This window comes from Rosa rugosa, chromosome 6 (assembly GCF_958449725.1).
Source record: "Rosa rugosa chromosome 6, drRosRugo1.1, whole genome shotgun sequence".
NCBI classification, from domain to species: domain Eukaryota; kingdom Viridiplantae; phylum Streptophyta; class Magnoliopsida; order Rosales; family Rosaceae; genus Rosa; species Rosa rugosa.
This window is the reverse complement of record NC_084825.1, coordinates 2142020-2150718: the sequence shown is the minus strand read 5'-3', so window position 1 is coordinate 2150718 and position 8699 is coordinate 2142020. Positions and strand designations below refer to the sequence as shown.

General features: G+C 47.4%; 1 protein-coding gene across 1 annotated transcript; it reads left to right on the top strand.

Annotated features, from left to right (window-relative positions):
* The first annotated feature begins 6898 nt into the window (after positions 1-6898).
* LOC133713356 (uncharacterized) lies at positions 6899-7696 on the top strand. The gene has a single exon (XM_062139351.1). It carries the CDS (start codon positions 7012-7014, stop codon positions 7522-7524), a length of 513 nt encoding a protein of 170 aa, XP_061995335.1. The 5' UTR covers positions 6899-7011; the 3' UTR covers positions 7525-7696.
* Positions 7697-8699: the final 1003 nt, after the last annotated feature.

Below are 8699 nucleotides of genomic sequence, written 5' to 3'. Positions count from 1 at the left end.
GCACGGTTCCCCTCAGCCTCCAGCCGAGCAACATCGTCCTCTAGCCTCTTCACCTCAGAGGATTTGGCGGCAGAATCCCGTTGAAGGATCTCAACTTTCTTATCCTTAGCCGCCACGCGATCCTTCAACAGGGCTATATCCTGCTCTAGCTTGGAGACGTGGTCATTCCGCTCCAGGTCCCGCTTGAAGGCGACAGCTAGCTTGCCGCGAGCATCCGCAGCATCACAGTCTGCCTTGGTCAGGCGTCGCTCCACATCCGCCAACCTATCCTTGGCCTCCCCCAGCTCCCTCTGGAGACCGTTGACCTCCTCCCTGAGCTGCCGCTCAACCCGGGGCTGTTTCGACGCTGCCAGGAACATCTCGTGCAGCCCAACAAAGAGGTGCCTAAAGGCCGAGCTAAAGGACGATTGAGCAACGGCGGTCAAGCGCACAATCCCCTCTAGGCCGCTGAACCCGAGCCGCTCGCAGAGGTGATAGAGAAATTCCCGCTCATTATAGGTCAGGAACTCTGAGTACGCGGCAAACGAGTCCAGGTCGCTCGCTGGCTCCTCCCTATCGGCGACAGCAGCTACCTTGGGCTGAGCATGTTTTGCCCTCTTCTGCTGAAAGGCCCCGATGGTCTCCGCGTCGTCTTCTTCCTCCTCCTCATCGGCGTCGTTTTGGCGACGCCTCCTCTGAAACACCATCCGCGTGGATCCAGCGGCGGAAGGCCTAGGTCCCATCTGCGGCTCCGGCCCCGCCAGAGTGACTACTCCAGTCGGCGGCACCACCTTCTCTTTTTAGGGCCCACACCGGTTGGCGGGCACTCTGTTTTTGTGCTGCACAGTTGCAGCAGGGGCCTTACTCCAGCCGGCGGCCCCGCGGTCCACGCCAGCTCCCGCCTGAATAACGGGCGAACCATCGGCACCAAGGTGCGAGTGGTGCGGCATCTGTAACACCACGGGCGTCTCAGACTGGCTTAGCGCCAGTGTCTCTGGGTTAACGACGGTCTTCTGGGCCGCCAGCCCAGAAGCGTACATGTTCTCCAAAAAGTTGTTGATCTCAGCGCGATCCATGGCTTTCTCAAAAGCCTCACGACTCGCTCTGTTTCCGGCGGAGAATCTATACAAAAAAACAACCAGTTAGCTCGGTGAAAACCGAACGAAATGACACATCAGCGGAAGGTACTTACCAAGGGCTCGTGTCAGCTGTTGATCGACCAACAACTCCCACCCAGTGAGTAGGCAAAGATCTAGCAGGTTGCGGTTCTGCCAACAGCCTCGAATCCTGGCCACGCGACACTCTTCCTCACGCGTCAGGTTATATGGTAAGCCCGCTACACAAAAACAAACGGAACGATCATTACAACATAAGGAATTATTATACAACAGACCAACCATGAGTAGCGGGGGCCAGCGACAACCTCGGATAGGTTGAAATTCTGACATAATCCTAAATGTCGGCTCCCCCTCATTCGACCCCGCTTGATACTCCCATCCTGCTGTAGCAACACAGAAGGTCCCCCGCCAGGGTGACATGGAGTCCTTCAAGTTCTTGATTAGCTTTGGCGCCCCCTGGCGACGACTCAGATTCTCTTGCCCGCTACATCCTTGGCGCTTCACGTACACCAACTCGTAGAAGTGCCGCACCTCCGCCACGGTTGGACCCTCACAACCGGACAATCGCCAGAGAGAGTTGAGCACCATCAGCAACCGCCACATGTTAGGGCAAATTTTCCCAAAGGCGAGGCTAAATTCACAAACCAAAATCTGGAGATTTGGCAGCAGCGGGAATGTCACTCCCTAGTGGAAGATCGCCTCGTGCACGGCGGCATGCCCCGCTGGCAGGAACGACGCTCTCTCATCCTTCAGCGGCGGCCGCAGCTTCACCACACCCGGCAGGCGGAACACACGCTTAACACGGTTAACGGCGGCCACCGTCATTGGTCCCCCCGCCTCGTCAACCGCTGTGCTATCCTTGAGAACCCAGGCTGACTCAACCTCTTCCCTGCCAGTCTCTCTCACCCCATCAGCGGAGCCGCTAGCGGCGCTACTGCTCGCCAGCCTCTCCTCCTGCCTTTTGCGATTAGCGGCATCTTCTCTTGCCCTAGAACTCTCAGGACGACCAGCACGACCCATGGCAACTTCCCAGGGTATGGTCTGTAGCGGCACAATGTCTAGCGGCTCGGACAGTGAGGTTCCTGCAGGGGCAGACGGACGCAACGAGTCAATAAACACCCTATCCGCCACGTTGAGCGACTCGTCAGACCCGGAATCCTCACCGCTCGAGATCTCTACGACGCTAGCCATCACAAACCCTAAAACCCAAAACCAGTTAGTTCCAACAGAATCTAAACTCACCCTTATCTCTGTTTGCACCTAAGAACACCCATGCCCAGAAAACCCAGAAAATGCCAAAACAAGAACAACCCGAATCCACATTCAAGCCCAGATTCGACCATCTAGCAAGGCAAGAATCCTCCACCTCCTATCAAACACCTAAAACCCACCCCCAAACACAACTCTAGACCCTCAGACACACCGAAGAGCGCGAGAAAACCAATACAAAACCAAAAACCCAGAAATCGACAGAAATAAACAAAAAATCCAATACAACAGGGAAGAGATTTGGGATACCAACCTCGGGGATGCAAACTCTGGTATGCTCGAAGATTCGCGTCGCCGCTTCACAAAGTCGCCGTCCTCCAACAATCGACAGCTTCACGGAAATCGCAGGGTATGCTCGGATCCCAGAGCACGGCTTAAAGACGACGATAATGAACAAAGGGTACAAAGTGTTAAACCTCCAGGTTTCCCTATCTTTTATGTCAACATCAGGCCAATCTCGGCAGTCCGCTGAAAAACGACATCGCACCACGGCCGTACACGTGCCCCTCGAACGAACTAACTCCCCCGATTAACCGAGGCGTCGCCTCGGTTACAAAATTAATAATTACTCGCATTAATGGCGAAGAGACGGGCGTGCTGCGGGGACGTTATTCCACACGCTAACCCAATACATGTCAGCCACGTGTCGGACGCCTTCAGACGAAGCGTCTGTACGAAGTAATATTTCACAAGGCGAGAATACTAACCGTCAACAGTGAGATAGTCTCCGCTAAGCGCAACACCGCTAGCGGAACTTCTCCCTTCGCATCCCGCAGGCGAGATAGTCTCTGTTAAGCTCAACACCGCTAGCGGAACTTCTCTCTTTGCATCTTGCAAGCGAGATATTCTCCGCTAAGCGCAACACCGCTAGCGGAACTTCTCCCTGTTCATCTTACAAGCGAGATAGTCTCCGCTAAGCGCAACACCGCTAGTGGAACTTCTCCATTTTCATCTTGCAAGCGAGATATTCTCCGCTAAGCGCAACACCGCTAGTGGGATCTCTCGCTTGCAAACCTCGCAAATGAGGTCGTCCCCGCTGACCACAACTCCATTCACTGGGCCACCGCCAAGGTCCCACAACACTGTGGGCCACTTACTCTCAGCGGAGGGACTTCCGCCAACGGCGATTCCCGAGGCAACGCCTCACTTTGACAACGACCACCACGCGGCGTTGCAGTCAAACCAAGGTCCTCCGGGACAATGGGGGACAGGCATGTTTGACCCCCGCCACTTGGTTATCCAAGATTGGGTCTTCGACGGCCCTGATCAGGCATGTTTGACCCCCGCCACTTGGTTATCCAAGATTGGGTTCGCTATCCAATACCTTCTGCTCCGCGCAGCGCCCCCTCAACAAACAATACACCGGCCAACCGGAGGTCTATCTTAGCCGGGGAGTGGGGGACTCCCTGGGGGGCCTAGCAGGGGCCCACCCGAAAGGGTAAAGCGTTTATTCAGCAAGTCCATGGTCAACAATGCACTGACGCTAATTATGCTTTTGCAAGTCTGGCGGAAGTAACGCTTCGAACCGCTAGGCAACTCCCCAACCAAGATTGCCCTCCTTGACTGGGGACTTGGGGGACTTGTACTTACATAGGCATTTGCAAGCATAATTAGCCATAATGAGCCACACTCATACCACTGCCAGCGGTACCAACTCCCTCCTTAGGTGTGACCTATGGAAACACAGCCAGACGGGCTACCGCCTGAGCCCCGGCTCACCTCCAGATCACCGCTGACGCGCCGCCACGCGCCGCGCCAAGACAGCAGCAGAAGCTTCAGAAGCTGGGGACTGAAGCACATCAGTCCCACATCGAAAACATGGAGAAGATCAACTCTTTCCTCACCTATAAAAGGTTCTCTCTTCTCTCCTCATTAATTACGCATTTAATACTTACCTACTGTTACTTTGTCAACATAAATATATTGACTAACTTAGGCATCGGAGAAGTGAAGACCGCCCAACGCGGTCTCCCTCTGACGCCCTCTGTATTTTACTTGACAGGTAGCGGAAGCTCTGAGAACATCGTAAGCAGCGGTCCGCCCATCGGACCAGCGTTAACAAAGGTTTAGCTACTGCTGAACTTTAGACATTAACAACGATGATGTCTCGGTTTGAAACTTGAGCATTGTGTTGATAGATGATTAGGCATTTTGACAAGGTCAAGCCTTCAAGCACCCCCATGATCAACCGTAGTCTTGATTCTGAAAAGGATCTTCTTCGTCCAAAGGATGATGGCGAAGATGTGCTAGAGGCAGAAGTGCCTTACTTAAGTACAATAGGCGCATTATTGTACTTACCTCAATGCACAAGACTGGACATCTCATTTGCAGTGAACTTGTTAGCTAAGGTATAGCTCTGCGCCAACGCGACGCCATTGGATTGGTGTAAAAGATATCTTTCGGTACTTGAGATGTACGATTGATATGGGCTTGTTCTATCCCTACAGAGAAACGATGGATTCGGACCCATCACACACCAGGAACGCCGTCAACACTGGCCTGCGTCCACTATCCGCATCCCAAAACGACATGTGTTTTGGAAGGTTTTGCTGATGTTGAGTATCTCTCTGACCTACAAAAGGTCATTCCCAAAATGATTAAGTGTTCCCCATGAATAAAGACCGTGATATCTTGGAGGTCTACAGAACAGACCCTAGTCGCTATATCTTCGAAAAATGCAGAGATTATTGCTCTTCACAAAGTGGTTCGTGAATATATATGGATTGGATCCATAATTACGCATGTTCGAAACAATTGTGGTTTGAAGTCTACCACAGATGAGCCTACAAGCATTTAGGATAATGCTGCTTGCTTTGAACAAATGAAGCAATGGCTACATCAAAAGCGACAACACTAAGCATAATCAGCAACAACAGACTCTCCTCAAGATCAAAGTGAGGGTTTGATATGAGGATAGTGTGGCAGACTTGCTCACTAAGTCATTGCCTAAATTCCACTTTCGAGAAACATGTTGGTAGCATCGTTTGCGGAAGTTATCCGAACTCCCATGATCGTAGTCATCAGGGGGAAATGTCTACATGTATGGTCTCGAAACGTGAAGGGTGTGTTGTGCTCTTTTTCCCCTTCGACCGAGGCTATTTTTGTCCCACAGGGTTTTTGTTACTCGGCAAGGTTTTTAATGAGGCAACGAGAGGAGCACCACGTTTGGGCGACACAAGGGAGAGTGTTCAAGTAAATCCAGAATATGTGTCTAGCCCAAACTCGAGGTTACTTGCTCTAGTTGAAATAGGGTTTATATTAGATATATTCTCGGAGAATCTTAGGAGATATCCAATCAATGTACGATTATGTTTCCATATACAACTCTATCTCTATGTTTGTAATCCTCTATATAAAGAGGCCCCTATTATCAATGTGAATTATCTCCTAATTTAGTTTTTCTTAAACACATTAGTATTTCTTGAAAATTTCTTGCTTTTTTTTTTTGCTCTCCCTTTTTTCTTTAGTTACAACATTTTCTATTAATATTTCTTTAAAATTTAATTCTAAAATTCTAGAAAGCATGTTTGACAAAAAAAAAATTTATAAGCAAAGTTACATCCTGGATTTTAGAACTAGCCCACCCCAAAGTTACATCCTGGATCCGCCACTGGTCTCAACACTTCTTGGATCACTGTTGTAGTGATGAGTAATGTTCAAGAGCTTTCCCTAGCTCTCAGAGTCTCAGATGTCACATATTAGCTCTCAGAGTCTCAACTGTCACATATCGTCCGAGGGAGTGAGGGACCATTTTTGATGCCTAATTACTTTTCTTCTAGGTCAATTGTGAAGCTTAAATTGGATATGTTTGATTCAGTCGAATTAAATCTCTCCGCGCGCGTAGCTACGTTATGAAATTAAAGTTGACGTTTAGTGTATTCACTTGATGGTAATTTCTTATCAGTTGATATGAGACAAGTGTTTTCAGAACTAGCACCATCCTGTAATCTGTCTACTGTGAAAAATCTTATTTATCATATATTAGTGTATTAATACATAAATTACTAATTCGATCTAGAAGTAATCTAATTGTATCCGTTGGTAGACTAGTTAGTTTAAATCTACTTTACTTATGCATTGAGTTAAATCTACCTATGTATGTATCAAAATTTATGTTATGTATATTACATCCATGTTTCATGAAATTTTCCTATTTTCAACGACGGTTCTACTGATCTACTCTACAAATTCTTTAAGAAAAAAAAAACTTGAATTATTTCAAAAAAAAAAAAAAAAGAAGGAAAAACTTGAATACTTTGGGAGTAAATGCAACGCGTCAAAAGAGAGAGGATAATATCCCTATCCATAGAAGGACCATGATCCAAATCTCTGAAAACAGCAGAGCTGACGACGACGAAGCACCACGTGACGACACACGTGGTCCATCATACTCCTTTGCATGCATGCACCACGTGTGCCCTCAATCTCTTTCGCAACCCCGCCGCGTGTTCCAAACCCTAATAACACCTTCCCAGTTTCCGACACGTAGCACGTAGATTGAGTCCTTTATAACGCAGATAGAACCTCTAGATTCTTCTCATTCTTAGTTTGAGACTAACCTCATAGCAGATTTGTTCGACGTGAGAAAAAGAAACAAGTGTTTGTTTCCCGGCCGGGAAAAAGATCGAAGAAGAAGAAGAAAGTGATGGTGGCAGTAACAATGACAACGACTACGGCCAATACGGAGGAGCCGATTCTGTCGAGGCTGGACCGCCTGGACATTATGCTTCGGCAGCTAGAGGAAATCAATGGGTGCAATCCCATCCATCAATCCTCACACTCGGCCAAGAGCTCTTGCGAATCCACGCCGTCCAGTGGAACCCTAACTAGTGATTACGCACAGGTGTCGTCGACGTCGTCCGCCGACTACTTCTCTCCCAAGAGCCTGGAGAAGCACTGCCGTCCGATTCAGAACGTGATGATGGAGACGGACGCCAAGGGGACGCTGATCGAGAGGCTCGATCATGTAGAGGATCGTGTTCTGAAGCTGTGTATGCAGTTGGAGGAAGAACTGGAGGCCGCTGAGAGGAAGAGAGAGGATAGAGATCGGGTCAAGGTTGAGACAGAGGTGAAGGTCGTCGAGGAGAAGAGGACTCCTCACAAGAAGAAGGGGTTCAAGCAACTTGTAAAACAGTGTGTTACAGGGAAAACAAATTAACCTTGAAGATGAAACCAACTTCTTTTTTGTTTGTAAACTTTTGTTTTTCTGTTGTTTAGCTCTCCGAGCCACTTCTCTACTTTTGTGTCGAGATTAGGGGCATGGTTATGTTACACAACTTGTGTAAACAAAATGAGAACAGAAAAAAAATGAACGCAAAGTTCAGTCTTCGTTGGGATTATGAATTTATATAATTTCTAGTTTGAAGAACTGGTTGCTTTCACCGATAATTAGAAACATGTTTTTTTGAACTTTTTGGTGGAACACTTGGTTAATTGTTTGTATTATTGGTTAGAACATGGTACAAATGAGAATGAAATTTGCAAAATTCACTCTAAATTCTTTTTAGAATGAAATTCACAATCTCAACTCAAATATATGAAATAATCTATGAAAAAGTTTAAGGAATGTACCCTTATAATTGTTGCCTTGGAACAAAGAGAGGCAAGGTCCAATATTGGGTGGAAGCTTTATCTAGGCTCTTGTAAATATACATATTATCTTGGGCCTTGGGGCTCTCGGTCAAAATGAAAATTTCTTTTTAATTGATTGAATTTAAATGGACAGTTGTAACTGTTCGTCCGTTGTCTATACTTTCTAAAGAGAAACACATAGTAGAGTTTGCCGGCACTTGAATCTGATAGTTGTATCCTGCAAGATAGACGTCTAAGGAACTACAAGCACAAGAATAGGGACAAATTTATGTCTTAGGAGATTGCTGCAAGCAAGCCTCTATCAATCTCAAATCAAGTTAGTCATTTCACAGTACTGATCACCTGGTCAGCAACTGACCAGGGATCATTTGCTCAATCACCGTCCGATTGAAATCAGACGGTTCACAGCTAAGTGATGAGAGAGAAGAAGAGAGTTGTGAACCGTCCGATTGAAATCGGACGGTGATTGAGCAAATGATCCCTGGTCAGTTGCTGACCAGGTGATCAGGATCGAGTCATTTCATTACTTCTTTATTTAATTTTAGTAAATTTTCAATTCATTAATATATTAGGATTGAATTACATTTGTAATATCATTCCGTAATTTTATTTGTATTTGTTTACAACCATTTTTTACAGTGTGTGGATACAAATGAGGAGTCTTAAATTTACTATCACGAAAAGTCCAGACAAGAGTTATAAAATGCAATGTGGGCGCGTTCTTAGAGTTAGAGCAAAAGA

Coding starts and splice junctions, on each gene's coding strand:
- LOC133713356 (XM_062139351.1), top strand. CDS start 7,012: ATGGTGGCAGTAACAATGACAACGACTACGGCCAATACGGAGGAGCCG.